The sequence below is a fragment of the Podarcis pityusensis genome (assembly GCF_964106645.2).
Source record: "Podarcis pityusensis genome assembly, chromosome: 9".
NCBI lineage: Eukaryota > Metazoa > Chordata > Lepidosauria > Squamata > Lacertidae > Podarcis > Podarcis pityusensis.
The window spans coordinates 26,758,609-26,778,671 of record NC_138034.1 but is presented as its reverse complement, the minus strand read 5'-3'; the positions used below and the strand labels follow the sequence as shown (position 1 = coordinate 26,778,671).

General features: G+C 42.2%; 1 protein-coding gene across 6 annotated transcripts in view; it reads left to right on the top strand.

Moving 5' to 3' along the window:
* The window catches only part of STOX2 (storkhead box 2), a 136,899-nt gene that overhangs the window by 46,063 nt on the left and 70,773 nt on the right, over nt 1-20,063 (top strand). Inside the window, exon 1 of one of the 6 annotated variants that reach the window (XM_081020477.1) lies at nt 1,613-1,991. The exons of 4 other annotated variants lie outside the window; for them this stretch is intronic. Coding sequence is in view for 1 of the 2 variants with exons in the window: in XM_081020476.1 (XP_080876602.1) it covers nt 2,796-2,961 (166 nt within the window). In the remaining variant the exon portion in view is untranslated. Of the gene's footprint in view, nt 1-1,612; nt 2,962-20,063 lie in introns of those variants that run through there. One more of the 6 variants, XM_081020476.1, reaches the window with a different exon arrangement.

Genomic DNA, 20,063 nt, shown 5'->3' with positions numbered 1-20,063 from the left:
GCAAAAGCTTTGTAATGACTAGTGAGCCCAGCAATGAAGAGAGAAAAATGTCCCTGGCTCTTAATCTGTTACTTTGCATATGAGAAGTTAACCCTTTCAGGTCCACACTGAAAAGTATTGTTGGAAATTCAATTTCACTACTCTCGTCCATTTCCTCAGAGTATTGTTTATATAGCATAAAAGGACTTTTTAAAAAAGTGAACAGGTGAATAGCTAATGAAAGCATAGAAGTGTGTGTGTGCGCTGGAAGGGTAGTAGCCTCCAAAGAGGCTCTTTATGTCCTGACTGTGACAGAGGCATGATAAATAGGGACTAGAGAGAAAATCTTCTCTGTGGTCACACCTAAATTTTGGGACTCTATGCCCTTGGAGATTTTATTGGCCGCCTCTTTTATGGTGTTTCGCCATGAGGCAAAACCTTTCCTGTTTTAGGCAGGTGTGTGTTTTATTCGAAATTTTTTTATTTATCTGGAGGTGTGTTTTTTTATCCGTCGCCTTACTTTATCTGCTGTTCTAGTCTATTTGTGTTATATAAAATGAGGCTACATTTTAATATTTTAATGTTCCATTATTTTAATGTTGTATTTTATTTTTGTTTTTAAGTTGTAATCATTCTTCTTGTTTTTATTATTGCTTGTAAGCCGCTCTGAGCCCGGCCTTGGCTGGGGAGGGCGGGGTATAAATAAAATATTATTATTATTATTATTATTATTATTATATTGTACCTTATAAATTTTTATTGTACTTTTTGGTTGCTTTTGATTGCTTTCAGCTGCCCAGAGTGGAATGCAGGCACCAGATAAAAATGTTCCTATAGATAAATAAGGCCTCTGAATTGTTTGATAGTAAATAATGTTATTCCGAATGAAAATTATTGGCCTTAAGAGCTCTTGCGGTTAAAAACAAGCATAGTTAAAATTCCTTTTGGTGGAGAGGTAAAAGGGGTGGAGGGGGTGGGGGGTGTATCCCTCTAAGTCTCCAGACAGAACAGAATCCTACAGCCTTCCCACAGTCATGCTCTGGCTGCTAGGGTACTCTCCAGCTAACAGCATATCCCAAACAGAACTGGACCTCTCTCCTTTTAGTACCCTTCATGCATTGTTGTCTCACAATGATTGGCTATTGGACTAGAAACAGCTGTACCAAGCCTTTGGTTTGCAAAAGAGATTACAGGCCTTTCTCATAGAGTCTGATTGGTGGGCAGTGTGTGCTGAGAGAGAGAAGGGCCAAAGAAGTAGTGTAGTACTAGCTGCTTCTAGGCAGTTTGATTACTTTTGTCCTAGAGTTCCTCTCCAGCTGTCAAATGAATGGGTTCCCTCCACCAATCTCTCTCCCCATCCCTCCCCACCTCCTTTCCAACATCAGTGATTGTTTGGGCAGGCTAAGAAATCTAGCAGGCAGGTTTGGTTTCAAAAAACAAAACAAAACAAAAAAACAAAGGCGTTTCTGTTTTTTCTTTGTAAGAAAAGAGAGGAGGTAGAGGCTGGATTGTTATTTTAAAAATAAAAAAAAACAACAACTTTGTATGTAAATACGCACAAGCTGATTATAGGCTGGGACACAAGCGAAGGTTTGGGTGAGCCCAGGGCTATTTTACATGAGAATGTGCAGCCCGACTGGCTGAGCGCGTCTAACTTAAGGCAGCTCCTTGATTAGCATAAGACTGGGTGGCTGCCTTGTTTCCTGCCTTCAATAGCTATTCACTGTAGTCGAGGCGGAGAGGAGCAGGGAGGCAAGGCAAACGCACCGGATTTGCAGAAAGCAAAGCGCGTTGGGCTTAATCTCGCGGTCCGGCTGCCCCCCAAGGCTGGAGGAGCTGGCACGGCTCGACGGGCGCAGACGTAGGCAAACACAGGCGGTGATGGGAAAAGAGAAATAAGCGTGCATGCGAGAAGGAAGGAAGGACGGCCGGCTGCGGGAGCCTGGAAGAGACGGGACTCGGGAGCCCTCGGCCATGATGACCATCTGCATCGAGCACCATCGCTGCTGCTTGTAGGTTTATGTACACCTTGAATGGGCGCGCGAGCGAGGGATCCTTGCTCTGCCAGTGCGGCAGGAGGAGCTGCGAGAGCTGCTAACGGGGAGAATGGTCGCTGCTGCTGCTGCAGCCATGATTTTTCGGCTGCTCCATTGATGTTTTGCTCGGATTCTGATAGGTTGGAGGAGGGCGGGGGAAGCCAGCCTTTGGCCGCTACCAGCACTTCCCCGCGATTCCTATGGCATTGCAGACCCGATGCTGCTTTGCTTTGCTCCCTGCCGTCTTTCGGGTCAAGCCCAAAGGCAGCCTGCTTTGCCTAATTCGCCCGGGCCTTTTGTGTTGCAGATCACAGTTGGCCGAGCCTTTCTGTGCTGAATCGACCTATTGTTTTGGGACCCCAGAGCTTCCACGCTGCAGATCGCTTCTCTTCTCCCCCCCTCCCCCCTTTTTTTCGGTCGCTCTCCTCTTCCTCCTCCACCGCCGCTACCCCCCCGCCTTAGAAGCCACATAATTTGCCTCTCCTCCACATGACTCTGGAAGCTACAAGCCGGGCTTGAGCGCCAATGAAGTGTAATGCATTGTGGGACGTGTGTAAAAGAATTGGATCTTTCCAAGGGGGGAAAGGAAAGGACCTGCGGTCTGCTTGATGGACAAGGTAGTGGCAAAATGTTGCTTGCAGAGCCGATCCGAGTGGTGCCTGTAAAGAGACGGGTGTAAAACGAGTGCAGCGAGCAAGCCGTGAGGCCTCCTGGCTCATGCCGCTCCTGCTGCTGCTGTTGCTGCTGCTCGTGGTGGATTAGACTGCAGGTAGCCTCAAAATGAAGAAGACGCGAAGTACAACCTTGCGGCGAGCCTGGCCTAGCTCTGATTTTTCTGACCGGGCCTCTGATCGCATGAGGTCCCGCAGTGAAAAGGACTACCGCCTGCACAAACATTTCCCCCCAGCTTTCCTTTCCCAGGCTTCACGGGGCTACATGACATCTGGTCAGTAACTGGCTGTGTGTGTTTGTGTGTGTGTGTGTAGATCTGTATGTTTGTTTCAAGGCATGGGCTCGCATGTTTGTTTATCTCCCCTGTGTTGTGTAAAAAAAAAGGGGGGGTTATCTTGTGACTGATTAACATAGGTTGTAATGAATAATGCAATTTCTTTTAAAGCTCACATCCACCATTTTGTACCTCAGGAAGATTCACAGCAGGGCCTGCTCAATATGGTGTTTAAAGCCTTCCAGCCCCCCCTTCCCCCTAAAATAAATGGAGAGAAAAATGGTCAGATCAGTATTTTCAACGAATCAAAATGCCTAGTAGATGTGATCCCAGAAGTCTCTCCCCCCCTCCCAAATCTGCATCCCTGGTCTCCTTCTGCTAAATCATGATTACCAAATCAGATATTGTCTCTTAATCCAGCTAAATGCAATTATCTCAATAGGCATTTCTGCGTTTCATTTTCTAAACAACAACAAAAAGTGTCGCTGCTGTTGGGGGTTCTGTGAATAGAGCCTTCGTGTCCCAGTTGACTGTTTTTGTCTAGAGAAGTTCTTTTTGGTTATACAAAAATAAGTATAAATATAAACATTTGTGTGTTAGGAGGACAGGGTGTCTGTGGATATGTATCACATGTGTATGTTCATCTATTCAATTGCTTCAGTGGAAGCTCTTTAGAAATAATGGACACTGCACCAACATGCTTGTGCATGCATGGCAGGATAAGAGCACAAACAATAAAGCTGTGGAAGATTATAACAAGGGGAAACAGTCATCTTTTAATAAAAATTATGAAAGGAAATGCCTCATCCCTCCCTTTTAATGATGCCTTTATATTCCATTCATTCTATGATTCCCTTTTGAGATGTTCAGGAGGGAACAGGAAATAATCTTTAAGAGAATGTTGACGAGAAGGACAAAATATGTTGGAAGCCTCCTTTGTTGTTTGAGTGCTTCGTTAGTGTGACAATCCGACATAATGTTTCATGACCATGATGCCAAATATCCCATTTATCATCAAGGCATATTTTTCCCTGTGAGACTCACTTTAGCTTAGAGAAATGAAGATTTCTTATACGTATCTAGAAAAGGTTTTCCATCTCCTTCCTGTATCCCATCCCCAGATTCAAGTCAAACTTAGTGGTTATCAGCAATTTACATACCTAACTTATTCCTTTGCATTCTAATAAATATGTCACTTTAAACAGTACTGGAGCAGATTCTTATGCTTTAAGAATCTCTTGTGAACATTCTTTTGTCAGCAACCATAAACATAAAAAATAAATCTTTTATGGAAATATTACTTGACTAAGTTTTGGTGAACAAGCTTATCTGTTTTGCTCAGAAGGTATGCATTAAATGAAATGACAAGTGTAATTTATGCTTTAAGGAGCTGAAAGGCAACTATATTGTTTATAGTTTGGTTGCTGCAGTACATATAGCAACACACCTATGAGAAATCTGGCCTCACTGTATACACCTAGAATCTGAGCTGGTGTTCATTATCACAGTGCAGTTTTTCCCCCTCCCAAAAAAAGAGAGAGATTTGGAACATTTTAGATCAGAATGATTAGATAATGCCCAACAGAATAGACAATTAGTTTTCTGCAACTGTATTAAGACTATGGAGTGTTGGGTTGAAATGAGGGGGAAAACAGGTTTCTTTGTTTTTCTTGAAAGCGGTGCTGTTGAAAGAGTTGTCCTTTTAACAGATGTATTTCTCCTAAGAGTTTTATAGGTGACAATTAGCATGAATTAAATGCAAAGTATGTGTGTATTCATAAAAACAAACTCTGGAGAGTGGTTGCATGGTCCAGTTTGATTATCAATACTGAGTTGTCTGATTCCAGAGGTGTGTGTATGTGTGCAAGTAATATAGACACATATATGAGTCTGTACTTGTTTGGGGGATGGGAAGGTAATGCCTATTGTGTCTGGACATTCTAAAACAGAATGTTACATCTTTGAATATCCTAGAGGCAATAATCTGCAGTGCTACAATGCAAGAACGTATGGTGTGGGGGGTGGGAGAAGAGGGAGCAGGTGACACATCCACTATGAGTAATACACTATAATTGTTAGGAGTATAGCACAAGTGGCAGTTGAAACAAGAATGATGTAAAGCAAATCTAGCATGTGATACTGTAGCTGGAAAAGTAATTTTGGCCTCTTTGTGGGTTGACACTCTCCCTTTTTTTTTTTTTTTAATGAACTCTGTCCTTTGCCTTTCCAAATATTGGTTTTGGGAGGAATGGGTACTGTATCTAAACACTTCGGCTATTTTAAAAGGAAGCTCTCTTCCTGACAGGAAATCTATAGGAAGTCGTCTTGCATAAAAGTAGCAGTGACTGTGAATACAAATGCTTTCTTTGTCACCCAAACTGTTTTACAGGAGAGAGGGCCTTGAAACACATGGGCTTTTCAAGAGGGCTGCATTCTGTTTATCCAGTCATTTAGCCTAATTACTATTAGTATTGTTGTGGTCCCTTTTAAATAAATGCTGTATTGTTTGGGAGATAGGAGACAATGTTGCTTGCTTGGGCTTGATTGTTTGAGCCCAAGGACATTGAGGGATGTAAGCAAGTAGATTGTTTTCTTCTCCCTCCCACACTCAAAAGACTGTAAACTCATTAGTATGCACTTTGAGTCTTTGGGATTGGGCATGGGTTTATTAAGCAAGATCTAATTTAAAATTCTTTTTAAACGATTCTCTCTAACCCCTCCCCCACCAATACATGTACACAAGATCTTCATGACTGCATCAGACCAAAGGCTACTGTAATCCAATATCCCAGTTCCTACAGTGACCAATCGGATGTCTTGTGAGAGGCCCGTAGGCAGGACTTGAGCACAATGCCCCTCTCATGCTGTGGTTCACCAGAGACATGCTGTTTCTGATCCTGGAGGTGTTATACAGCCTTTGTGACCAGTAGCCATCACTAGCCACATCCTACAGGAATCCCCTTTTTTGAGCCATCTGAGTTGGCGGCCATCATTTGGTGGTAGAGAATTCCATACTTTTAAACATGCACTATATGAAGAGAAGTACTTTCTGTTGCCTGTCCTGAATCTCCAACCATTCAGCAGCTTTGGATGACCCTGAGTTCTGGCGTTGTGACAAAAGGAGGAAAAAATATATCTACCCACGTTCTCCGCACATGGGTAATTTTATGCAGCACTATCATGTCCCCTTTACTCAGCTTTTTTAAAAAAAATAAAATAAAAACCCCAAACAGTGTAACCATTCCATATAGGGGAGTTGCTCCAACCCTGATTATTTTGGAACCGAAGGTCAGTTTTCCTGTAAATGGCTGTAAGAGTTTTGAGTGTTGTTTAATTATTTTATTTCATACAATTTGCATACCACTCGATTGTAAAAGACCTCAAAGTGGTCTTAACACAGTTACCAAGAATTGTAATCTGACAGGGTATGTGCTTTTCAATAACAAAATGGTCCAAATAATTACTGTAGAAGTGCAACTGTCTACAAAGTTGAATGGGAGAGGGCTTCTTTTTTAAAAATTGCATTTACTTTATGAATTAGTAATATTATGAATTTATAGTAAAAAACACCAGTACGTAATATTAGCATTTTGAATACTATTTTGAGTGGGCTACTAATAAACAGTGAAATGTTTTGAAAAAGCTGATAGACAACCCATGAAGAAACTGTTAGGTAAAGTAGTGATATTTTCATGGTGAGAGTCTGTGCCTTTTGCTGATGAATAATTGTCTATTGAATGGCCTCTGCTGAAGTTCAGAGTTTCTTTAGGCTTCTGAGCAAGCATAGGGTTCAGAGGCCATGCAGAGAGTTCATTGTTCATGCTGAAAATATACATATCTCATAAGAAAGCACGCTGACTTTTATGCCTTTGAAATAAGTAGAAACTGCAACAATAAACATGTTTGACCTTGTATCTAGAGAGAGATTTTGACTACCAGTAGGTCTATCCTAATAATTTTTATAACTTGAAAATGAGAGTAACAGTAGATACTATAATAGTGATGAATTTTAACCAATAGGAAACAGTCATGCTAAATAACAACAACAAATGCTAGTATGCCGTTTATACTTACTGAGCGTTTAGAAAGCAAAGTGTTAGTGCATTTTGCTATTGGCCTGGGTCCAACTGCAACTACGTGGAGATTTCTGGACACCAAGTTGGCAACCACAGTTTAAAAGCCTCTGCCTTAGTCCATGGTTAATACCATTTCCATTACAACTCTTTGTGTTTCTCCTTCTTGCATACTGGGACAAGTGAATTGTAAGAGCAAGCTACAGTCAATCAATATAGTTGAGATCATAAAATCATAGAATAGTAGCATTGTAAAGGACCCCAAGGGTCATGTAGTCCATCTCCCTGGCAAATAGACATTCCATTGTGACAACTGTATCTTAGCTTTAAGGTGCCATTTGGCACCTAACTAATATATCTGAATTTCTAAAACTGCCTTTCACTGTCTATTATTTATTTGCACTTAACTATGTATTGAAAGCCCATTACTTAAATTCATTGCAAGAAGATGAATTGTAATTAAGATAGCCCATGCATGTTCTTGTTTGTTTAGTAGATTTATATTCCACTTTTCCAGCAGTCCTCAAAGTGGCCAGTAATCCTTCTGAAACACAACAGATACATCAAGAACCACATCCTTAAAAAAGAAAACAGTTCTGGTGGGGTGGGAGCTGACATCAGATGTTCCATCCCACAAGGCAGTTGCTATGTTAGCTCTGTGGGGATCGGGGAGGGGATAGTCCAACTGGAACGGGTCCTGATGTTGTCTTTACCTGCTTGCCTGCCTCTTTTCTTCCTTTCTACAGGACCGCTGGTGCCAGTTGGCCCTGTGGGGGTGATTAGGGGGAGGACAGGGTTGCCATATGTCTGGAATTTCCCGGACATAGTCAGAATACTGCAGGCGGAAATGTGCTAAAATGTCTGGGAAAATGTGGACTTGTGGCAATCCATTTTGGCAGTGTCATTTTTCATAAAAATAGCTCAAAAACTTTTTTGTGATTTTGCCAAAGTAGCTCAACAACTTTGGTCAACACTAAGCACACGAACAAAAAACCCCAGGGGGTGGGGTGGGAAAGCTATTCAACTTTGTGTCCGGATTTTCACTTTTTGAAATATGGCAACCCTAAGTATGATACACATACAATATTTGTTCCATCAGAATCTGATTAAGCAGGATGAGTGTGATTGAGCTACTTTCTGCACTGTCTGCTGCTAGCAGCGGTGGTGTTGTTGCTCAGTCTATGGTATATAAAGTTTTGAACAGTCTACATGAATGTTGTTAACTCAAAATATATTAGTAGTGGCTAAATGTCAGAGACAGGCTGGACGCTGAGGACTGGTGAGTGGTCACTGAGAGAAGCAGGGTTAGAAACTGACTTGGAAGAAGGGATCAGTGAATTGGGGTAACCTATAGCCGCTGGGAAACAATAGTCAGAGGCAGGAGAAACTGCAAGATTGGAGAGTGGAAAATAGGTGTGGGAAGGGGAAGAGATAGGTCAGGCTGGTGTAGACGCAAGGGTTTCTACACCTCCTCCTCTTGCCCCACCTCTCCTGCTCCACTGTCTCCCAGGACCAGGAGAGGATTGAAAGAGGAGGAGCAGAAAGTTACATATAGACAGTCTTTGCCTGCTTGCGTGCATCTCTGATAGGGGAGAGATATAAGCTGAGGTTGGGGTGGGAACTCGTATGTTGTGGCAACTGCCTCATTGGGTGCACACCTAGGAGTAGCTGAGAGACGTAGGACTGATGGACATGCCTTTTCCTAACTTGTAGGTGTGTTTTTTACAATAAAGATTTAATTTCCCCCTATTGCTACACCAATATATTTGTTTGGAATAGTGAGGAAGTATTGAGGATACTTATGTAAATCTAGTAACCTCCAGATTGGGGCTGCCCCTGAGTTTGGCTGCTGCTGCTGCTGCTGCTGCTGCTGCTGCTGCTGCTGCTGAAAAATACTGTGACTTGGCTGCTCACTGAGGCAGAATATCAGCAATATATTGTGTCACTGGTGAAAGAATTGCACTGGCTGCCAGTTAGCTACTGGGCTAAATTCAAGATGCTGGGACTGGTGTACAAAGTCCTATACAGCTTGGGACTAAGATACCTGAAAGATTGCCTCATTCCTTCTGTATCTAACCAGTAATGTGCTCCGCAAGAGAAGGCCACCTGCAGATGCCATATCATGTGTGGGTCCATTCCTTCAAATGTAGGAATTGGACTTTTAGTGTGGTGGCACATAGCCTTTGCAACTCCCTCATGTGATGCATCGGATGGGCACCCTCTCTACCATCTTTTTGACACCTATTTATTGAAGACCTTTTCCAACAAGCATTTTAAGTTGAGAATTTTATCCCGGTTTGCATTTGTATTGTCTTAAGTTTTTGTTGTTAAATCACTTCAGTATGTTTAGTGGGAAGTGGCTCATGTATTAAAAAGGAACCAAATGCAAGTCTTGCCACCAAGCAGAAGCTTAAGTACTAATTTTGTTAATGGAGGAATAACCTACTTGTTCATGTTACTTGATGAAATGCATTGAAAAAGCCATTTAAAAAAGAGAATTTGGGGGGGGAAAGGCAGGAGCCTTTTCATACCTCAAAAAAGAAACTTATATTGAGCTTCTTAATACAATTTCAAATAAGGGTTGGTTGGTGCTCAGATAAATGAAAAAGGTGACTAAAATAAGCACAGGGTCACTTGTGCTTCTGAAATTTGGGCTGCTTATCTGAAGAATGGAAACACGTTGGCTTGAAAGACACTGTACTGTGATTAATTTAGCAACCCTGTCATGTTACTTCAGCTCAAGTTGTCCTTCAACTCAATATTAAGAGTTTGTTTCCAGCTTCTGATGCAATACATAAAATTATTGAAAAACCTGCCAGTGGTCCTTTAGATATTGTTGGGACTCCAAACTCTGTTCAGTCCAAGCCAGCATCACCCGTGTTTGGGGATGAGCGGAGTTGTGTTAGTCCAACAATGTTTGCAGTGCCACATATTCCTTGCCCATGTGCTCTGTAATAGAGGCTTGCCATTACATAGGGTGTGTAAGAACCTAGTGCAACATAGATATACTTGGCTAGAATTCTGTTCCTGAGAGGCAATATAGTATTTCAGCCCGAGTTTCTGACTAAGACCAGGCAGACCCAGGCTCAAATTCCTACTCAGCCCTGAGGTATATTAGGTTAACTTGGACCAATCACATGCACTCATTCTAGCCTACTTCACAGATTGTTGTGAGAATAATAGTAAAAAAGTGAGCATAGGGAAGTCATATATTTTTTGCCTCTCTTGGATGAAGGAAGGGATAAAAATTAGACAAGGCACAGTGTTTCTGCTCTTCCTTTTGCACCTGGCCTGTTGTCTAATTTTGTATATTTTCTCCATGACAAGGTTTGTTATGCCTTGCCATGTAATTTGCAAAGTGTCGGCCCAGCTGTGGTAAGTTGCAACTGCCCTGGACGAGCACCCAACTGTGACTTTGCTATGGCGAGATGCACATACATCATGTTTCTTTTTATAAAAAGATTATTCAAAACATTTGCGCTCCATCTTTCCACTAGAAGGCCCGCAAGGAGATGTACAATCCAAAATAAAACTATGCCAAAAGTAACCCTCTTAAAATAATCAACGAACACACTCACAATTGTAGCAGCTGCAGATAAATTGGAAGACAACAAATGATACAAATATAGTTTTGTTTACTAACGTTTGAGAGAATAAAATGCTTTAACAATACTTTAAGAAGGTAGGAACAAAATGAGATCTCTGGGAAGATCTTCTGCATTAGCCACCCACCAGAGGCAAGACCTTGGATGATGACCTCAGTGATGAACAAGGAAAGGCGTTTATATCCCCTGACAACTGCCTTAAGTAGTCTCCTACTCTTTCCTGTCTTAAATGTATCGATGGCAAAGAGAAATCATTTTATATTTATAAAGCAGCTTAGACCAATCCTGTTCTACAGTCCTGTACAGTCCTGTACATGTTTTTTCAGACGTCCCACAATATACAGAGAGTCTTCATTTTGGGTAAATGTATGTAGGATTGAAGCCTTAAGTTTGTGGTGTTTTTGTTTATTTAATTGTTTGGGTAGTGGCATTGTTCTAACAGTGAACTGGGCAGACATTGCTTGAGGACTATTTAGGTAAGTGAAGGATAAAATGGGCTGACTTCTTAGGTTAGGGCAAAAGCAAAGAGACATTGCCTCTTGCTACCATTTTAAATATGGCTGGCGTACACATGCGGTCATTGTAGAATGATTGTCCTAGAACCACAATTCTTCAATAAAATCATGAAATGTCATTAGGGGAACCTGGCTTTTATAAGAATATTCCAGAATTCATATTCTTTTAATGCTGCTGAGACCACTGATTGACCTGTAATCAAATTTGATTGGTTCTACTTAGCGCTAAGCAATGGTTTAGCACCATGTGGCTAAGTATTGGCAAGTATGAGCTCTCACGCTTCCTGTCTCTTCCTTCCGTGCACCCAGGAGGAGGATCGTTGCTGAGTTTACTTTTAATTTCAAAAACTAAACTCTAGCAGTATGTGTGAGCCAAGAATTCTGGTTTGCAACCAGCAATGGTTAGTTGTTAAACAAGCCAGCTACAAACCATGAAGTTGGCGTGTTTAGCAACTAACCATTGTTGGTTGTAAACTAGAATTCCTGGTTCACGATTCACACATACTGCTGAGTCAGGGGTGTCCAGATGTTCTTGGACTCCAACTTCCATCAGCCCAGCCAGCACAGTCCAATGGTCATGGATGATGGGGACTGTAGTTAAAAAGCATCTGGACGGCCATGGCTCCCATTCCTGCACTAAGTCACGAATTGAAAGTAAACATAGTAGAAATCCTCTTTGCTGTGTAAGAGGAGAGGAGACAAAGAGGAGTATGTGAGCTTTGCACAGACCTCCTGAGATTTATCGACATACTGTAGTGCTGGATCATGGTACTAGATGTGAACCAACCAAGAGTGTTTTTATTGTGTTTGAAATGCAGGAAAGTTTTTATCTCCCTTTGTTATCAACTAACTTGTGGATTGGCTTAGATAAGCCTAAACATAATTTATCAGCTTTCCATTTTTGAAACATATATTTAGCAAACACGTCTGTGGGAATCATGGCATTGGATAGTGTACTGAATTATTTCTTTAAAAAAACAACTTGAAATTTTGTGAAATTCTAATGTGTTTTTGGTAACATGATGATCTGTTAAAAATCTAAAATACAATGCTTCATTGTCGGTTCAGCTCACTGACCAACAGCTTGAACTGCCATAACATGCAAATTTTCTTTTTCTTCCTACCTGATGACTGCATAAGATCCTTCCCTTTTCATAATACTAGCAGGAGATGATTTGGAATTACTGTTATTAAGTGGTGGTATCACTTTTACCATGTCAACCAATTGCTTACCAACCAAAAATAACACTTTGTTTTCATCACATTGTAGAAAATGTGATTCCTGTTATTTGAAAAGAATAAGGAGGGGTTCCTATTCAGCTCAGCATAAATGGCGTCTGCTAAGAAAAGCTGCAGCCTCTTAATAGAAAATTCAGGCAGAAGTTTGTTCATTTTATAATATATACCCCATGTTGCCAGGAACACTAAGGTGACAGTTTTGTCTTGAACATCAAACAGATATTGGTAGTTTTAGCACTGAATAGGGTGTGAGTAGAAGACCGAGGAGAAAAGAAATACTCAAATATTTTTTGCTTAAATTCTTTAAATTTTTGAACTGTCATGCTAAAATGGGCATAAATACCACAAATGATTTGTGAATTCATTATGTATTGGCCATATTTGTTTACATAGTTAAATTGTAATAATATGGATATGGATCAGTTTAATAATTTAAGAACAGGCCTGATGGAGCAGGCAGAAAAGCTGTGTCTAACCAGCATCCTACTCCTGTACTGACCAACCAGATGCCTACATCAGGGATGGAGAACCTCTTGGCCTCCAGATTTTATTGGAGCCCAAATCCCATCTCATGTATTGTGTTGTGTCCACGAGAGAGTTCTTAAATAACAAAGTGATGTAAATTCTCCCTAAGAATGGTGTCTTAGAACTGGAAGGTGACATTTAAAAGGAAATCCAGAAGGACTCATTCAGAAAATTATTAATTTTTAAAAGTTGCACCCTGCATTTCAGCATATCTGGGCCTCAAGTGGCTTACAAAAAAACAAACAAAAACCTTACAATATACAAAATTTAAGGCATAAAATTAAAATGATCAAGCATCTTGCTAAAGAAGAATCAATGTAATTTCTGGAAAGGTAAGTCCTGTCTCACAAAGCTTTTAGAGTTATTTGAGCGTATCAGCAAGCATGTGGATAGGAGAAATCTGGCAGACACTGTATACTAGGATTTTCAAACAGCTTTTGACAACGTCCCTTACCAAAAGCTCCTGGGCAAACTTAGCAGTCATGGGATAAGAAGACAGATAAAGAACAGGAAGCATAGAATAGAAATAAAAGAGCTGTTCTCACAATGAGAGGGTGTAAGGTGTGGTCCCCAAGGATCTGATTTGGGACCTGTGCCTTTTAATTATTTACTGCTCACCCCTAAAGCCAGATCATTAAAGTAGCCAAGTTTGTGAATGATACCAACTTATTGGTTATAGGGGCAAAAATGGGATTTATGAAGAGCTCCCAAAGGATCTCATGTCATGAAGTCTTCAGAACTAGTGTTACTGAACCTGTATTTAAATGAGAATCAGGACTTGGTAGATAAACTAGTAATTGGATTTCTCTTAGTGGCTGCACATATGATTATAGCCATATTCTGGAAGAATTTAAAAGGTGTAAAACCGGAATGCCTGGTTCAAGAGAGAATGGTGCATTGCCCTTACAGAAAAATTGACTTACAAATTAAGAGGAACAAAGCACAAAAATATCCTTTGCAGGAGAATGGTGGAGCTTTATTTAATTTACAAATTCCCTAGGAAACCAAAGACCAGTTCCAAAAGTTTATAGTAACTTGCGGATCACTTATTAAAAACATGTTTTACAGATGCAGAAAAAGAGCAAAATCTATGGTGTGACCACACTTGAAATACTTTGTGCAGTACCCGTGGCCAAAATGAACATTGGGCTGGAGTAATTTTCCTGTGAGAAAGGGTTTAGGTTTTAGAGGGAAAGTGTGTAAGGGAAGACATGAAAGATGCACATGAAATAATGCGTGGAGAAAGTGGACAGAGAGAGGTTTTTCTAACTCATAATACTAGAACCTAGGGGTCATCCAGTGAAGCTGAATGGTGTGAAGTTCCCAGAGAAACTTCTTCATATAGTTTCCTCAAGATGTGGTGATGACCACCTACCTGGATGGTTTTAAAAGGGAATTAACCATATCCTCCATGATTTGCCTATCAGTGGTTACTAGCTACGATGGCTGTTTACAATCTCCTGTATCAAAGGCAGCATGCTTCTGAATACTTGTTGCTGGGGAACAGAAGTGGAAAAGGGCTATTATGCTCACATCCTGCTTGTGGGAGTCCTGTAGGGACTACAGCTCCCGTCTTTTCTGTATATTAGCCATGCTGGCTGAGACTGATGGGTTAAGGGCTCCAACAGAGTCTGGAGGCCAACAAATCCTCCCTGCATGATGTAGGCCTTGTGGTCACTATAGGAGTATTAGGTACACCTTTTGCCTGATGCAGCGGGGCTGTTCTTAATACAGTGGTACCTCGGGTTACATACGCTTCAGGTTACATACGCTTCAGGTTACAGACTCCGCTAACCCAGAAATAGTACCTCAGGTTAAGAACTTTGCTTCAGGATGAGAACAGAAATTGTGCTCCGGCAGCGTGGCGGCAGCAGGAGGCCCCATTAGCTAAAGTGGTGCTTCAGGTTAAGAACAGTTTCAGGTTAAGAACAGACCTCCGGAACAAATTAAGTACTTAACCTGAGGTACCACTGTATATTGATGGATTCCAATAGCTAAAGCTAAAATATGTGAAGACCAGAAAATGTTAGAATCTTCTATATTATTTTCTTCATACCAGTGGGGCTCATCTCGGAACAACGAAGCTGGTTCCAGAAGTGAAACCTAAAGCAAAATAGCTCTTTCAGCCTTTGCAAGTTTTTTGTTGTTGTTCTTTTTAAGTATGAAAGCATCAAGAGCCCTTCAGACATTGATGATTTTGAGGCCTAAACAACTTGAATGTCTGTTAGGTCTGAGGCTGAGGCGGCCCTTCTTAGCTTCATCTGGCCCCTTTACATTTCCAGGGACACATTCCTGAGGTGGGTAAAGAGGCTGCTTGAGGCTGGCATAAAAGAAAAGAGACCCCTAACCTCCTGCCCTACCCCGTCCTGTCCCACAGCACTTCAGAGGAAGTGAGGCAGTGCCTGACTGAGGCAGGTGACTCTGAACCAGGCATGGTCTGATGACAGAGGGAACAAAACACAGAAAAAAATGGAAAAGGAATTGCAGTTTCGAGGGGGGGGGGGTGAGAGGTTGGAGCCTGAAACAAAGGGTCCAAAGTCTGTAGAGCCCACAAAATTACTTGCTGCTCCTTTAGACAGTGGTACAACCATTCCTTTCCCTTCTGCATGAAAGAGCAGAGTTTGAGATGGAAAGCCCAAAGTCATAGAGCCCAAAAGTCTACTGCAGGGGTCAGCAACCTTTTTCAGCCGTGGGCCTTCCACCGTGCCTCAGACCATGTGGTGGGCTGGACTATATTTTGAAAAGAAGAAAAAAATGAAGGAATTCCTGTGCCCCACAAATAACCCAGAGATGCATTTTAAATAAAAGCACACATTCTACTCATGTAAAAAACACGCTGATTCCCGGACCGTCTGCGGGCCAGATTGAGAATGCGATTGGGCTGCATCCTGCCCCCGGGCCTTAGGTTGCCTACCCCTGGACTACTGCATCAGGCAGCAGTACAGCATCCCTTTGCTCCATGATGCCATCGCTAACCACTGGTCAGGAGCTCTGCTTCTCCACTCGGAATAAGGCATTCACAAAGTTTTTACTTCCCACACAACGATCCTGTCTGTGGCCCTTCTTTTCTCTGTTGACTACAGTTACTTGAAGTGCCAGGAGAGATGTGTAAGAGAAGGGGAGACTTTGTGATAGAGACAGAAACACTTGGTTTGTTGTTCTTGTTGTTTAGTCGTTTAGTCGTGTCCGACACTTCGTGACCCCATGGACCAGAGCACGCCAGGCACTTCTGTCTTCCACTGCCTCCCGCAGTTTGGTCAGACTCATGTTGGTAGCTTCGAGAACACTGCCCAACCATCTCGTCCTGTGTCGTCCCCTTCTTCTTGTGCCCTCAATCTTTCCCAACATCAGGGTCTTTTCCAGGGAGTCTTCTCTTCTCATGAGGTAGCCAAAGTACTGGAGCCTCAGCTTCACGATCTGTCCTTCCAGTGAGCACTGAGGGCTGATTTCCTTCAGAATGGATATGTTTGATCTTCTTGCAGTCCATGGGACTCTCAAGAATCTCCTCCAGCACCATAGTTCAAAAGCATCAATTCTTCGGCGATCAGCCTTCTTTATGGTCCAGCTCTCACTTCCATACATCACTACTGGGAAAACCATAGCTTTAACAATCCGGACCTTTGTTGGCAAGGTGACGTCTCTGCTTTTTAAGATGGTGTCTAGGTTTGCCATCGCCTTTCTCCCAAGGAACAGGCGTCTTTTAATTTCGTGACTGCTGTCGCCATCTGCAGTGATCATGGAGCCCAAAAAAGTAAAATCTCTCACTGCCTCCATTTCTTCCCCTTCTATTTGCCAGGAGGTGATGGGCCCAGTGGCCATGATCTTCGTTTTTTTGATGTTGAGCTTCAGACCATATTTTGCGCTCTCCTCTTTCACCCTCATTAAAAGGTTCTTTAATTCCTCCTCACTTTCTGCCATCAAGGTTGTATCATCTGCATATCTGAGGTTGTTGATATTTCTTCCAGCGATCTTAATTCCGGCTTGGGATTCATCCAGCCCAGCCTTTCGCATGATGAATTCTGCATATAAGTTAAATAAGCAGGGGGACAATATACAGCCTTGCCGTACTCCTTTCCCAATTTTGAACCAGTCAGTTGTTCCATATCCAGTTCTAACTGTAGCTTCTTGTCCCACATAGAGGTTTCTCAGGAGACAGATGAGGTGATCAGGCACTCCCATTTCTTTAAGAACTTGCCATAGTTTGCTGTGGTCGACACAGTCAAAGGCTTTTGCATAGTCAATGAAGCAGAAGTAGATGTCTTTCTGGAACTCTCTAGCTTTCTCCATAATCCAGCGCATGTTTGCAATTTGGTCTCTGGTTCCTCTGCTTCTTCTAAATCCAGCTTGCACTTCTGGGAGTTCTCGGTCCACATACTGCTTAAGCCTGCCTTGTAGAATTTTAAGCATAACCTTGCTAGCGTGTGTAGTGAGTGCAATTGTGCGGTAGTTGGAGCATTCTTTGGCACTGCCCTTCTTTGGGATTGGGATGTAGACTGATCTTCTCCAATCCTCTGGCCACTGCTGAGTTTTCCAAATTTGCTGGCATATTGAGTGTAGCACCTTAACAGCATCATCTTTTAAAATTTTAAATAGTTCAGCTGGAATATCATTACTTCCACTAGCCTTGTTATTAGCAGTGCTTTCTAAGGCCCATTTGACTTCACTCTCCAGGATGTCTGGCTCAAGGTCAACAACCACACTACCTGGGGTATACGAGACATCCATTTCTTTCTGATATAGTTCCTCTGTGTATTCTTGCCACCTCTTCTTGATGTCTTCTGCTTCTGTTAGGTCCTTTCCACTTTTGTCTTTTATTATGGTAATCTTTGTACGAAATGTTCCTTTCATATCTCCAATTTTCTTGAACAGATCTCTGGTTTTCCCCATTCTATTGTTTTCCTCTATTTCTTTGCATTGCTCGTTTAAGAAGGCCTTCTTGTCTCTCCTTGCTATTTTTTGGAAATCTGCATTCAATTTCCTGTATCTTTCACTATCTCCCTCGCATTTTGCTTGCCTTCTCTCCCCCGCTATTTGTAATGCCTCGTTGGACAACCACTTTGCTTTCTTGCATTTCCTTTTCATTGGGATGGTTTTAGTTGCTGCCTCCTGTATAATGTTACGAGCCTCCATCCATAGTTCTTCAGGCACTCTGTCCACCAAATCTAAATCCTTAAACCTGTTCCTCACTTCCACTGTGTATTCATAAGGGATTTGACTTAGATTGTATCTTACCGGCCCCGTGGTTTTTCCTACTTTCTTCAGTTTAAGCTTGAGTTTTGCTATAAGAAGCTGATGATCTGAGCCACAGTCAGCTCCAGGTCTTGTTTTTGCTGACTGTATAGAGCTTCTCCATCTTTGGCTGCAGAGAATATAATCAATCTGATTTCGATGCTGCCCATCTGGTGATGTCCATGTGTAGAGTCGTCTCTTGTGTTGTTGGAAAAGAGTGTTTGTGATGACCAGCTTGTTCTCTTGGCAGAACTCTATTAACCTTTGCCCTGCTTCGTTTTGAACTCCAAGGCCAAACTTGCCAGTTGTTCCTTTTATCTCTTGACTCCCTACTTTAGCATTCCAATCCCCTATAATGAGAAGAACATCCTTCTTCATAGAACTGGTTTCTTCAGCACCAGTGGTTGGTGCATAAACTTGGATTACTGTGATGTTAAAAGGTCTGCCTTGGATTCGTATCGAGATCATTCTATCATTTTTGAGATTGCATCCCAGTACAGCTTTTGACACTCTTTTGTTGACTATGAGGGCCACTCCATTTCTTTTACGGGATTCTTGCCCACAGTAGTAGATATGACGGTCATCCGAACTGAATTCGCCCATTCCCGTCCATTTTAGTTCACTGATGCCCAGGATGTCAATATTTATTCTTGCCATCTCATTTTTGACCACATCCAACTTACCAAGGTTCATGGTTCTTACATTCCAGGTTCCTATGCAATATTTTTCTTTACAGCATTGGACTTTCCTTTTGCTTCCAGGCATATCCGCAACTGAGCGTCCTTTCGGCTTTGGCCCAGCCGCTTCATCAGCTCTGAGTCTACTTGTACTTGTCCTCCGCTCTTCCTCAGTAGCATGTTGGACGCCTTCCGACCTGAGGGGCTCATCTTCCAGCGTCATAACTTTTATATGCCTGTTGTCTTTGTCCATGGAGTTTTCTTGGCAGGGATACTGGAGTGGCTTGCCGGTTCCTGCTCCAGGTGGATCACGTTTGGTCAAAACTCTCCACTATGACCTGTCCATCTTGGGTGGCACGGCATAGCTCATAGCTTCTCTGAGTTATTCAAGCCCCTTTGCCACAGCAAGGCAGTGATCCGTGAAGGGGCTTGGTTTGTTACTATCCCGAAAAAGAACCCCCCTTTCCCTATTTCCTGCTGCACCAATAATTAAAAACTGAAGCACCCAGCTCTTTCCAGATTGCAGGTTTCAGTCCTGTGCTTACTTACTTGGGAGCAAATCCCATTTATATGTGATAGAATTACTTGTGGATTAAGTGCATAGGGTTAGGATGCTGAACCTAACCAAAGAACAAAATCCTCCTAAAAAAGGACAGCTATTGGTTTGCATAGAAACCAGTGATCGGTGCCACATACTCCATTCAAGAATGTTGGAAGGAGCAGGTATGCATTTTCTTCTGCCTCCCTTTCCAGGAATATTTATAGTATTGTAACAGTTAGTTCATGGGTAGGCAAACTAAGGCCCGGGGGCCAGATCCGGCCCAATCGCCTTCTAAATCCGGTCCGCAGATGGTCCAGGAATCAGCATGTTTTTACATGAGTAGAATGTGTCCTTTTAAAAAAAACATTTCTGGGTTATTTGTGGGGCCTGCCTGGTGATTTTACATGAGTAGAGTGTGTGCCTTTATTTAAAATGCATCTCTGGGTTATTTGTGGGGCATCCCCCCCCCAAAAAAAATATAGTCCAGCCCCCCACAAGGTCTGAGGGACAGTGGACTGGCCCCCTGCTAAAACAGTTTGCTGAGCCCTGAGTTAGTCAGTTGTTCCCCTCAGCCTAGGTAGCCACATCCCAGCAGCATCCCAGCACTATCTTCCTAGATTTAAATATTTTTTATTATTTTTAATACATTTAAGAACCTATGCTACAATTAATCATGCTTATGACACCTCTCCCCCCCC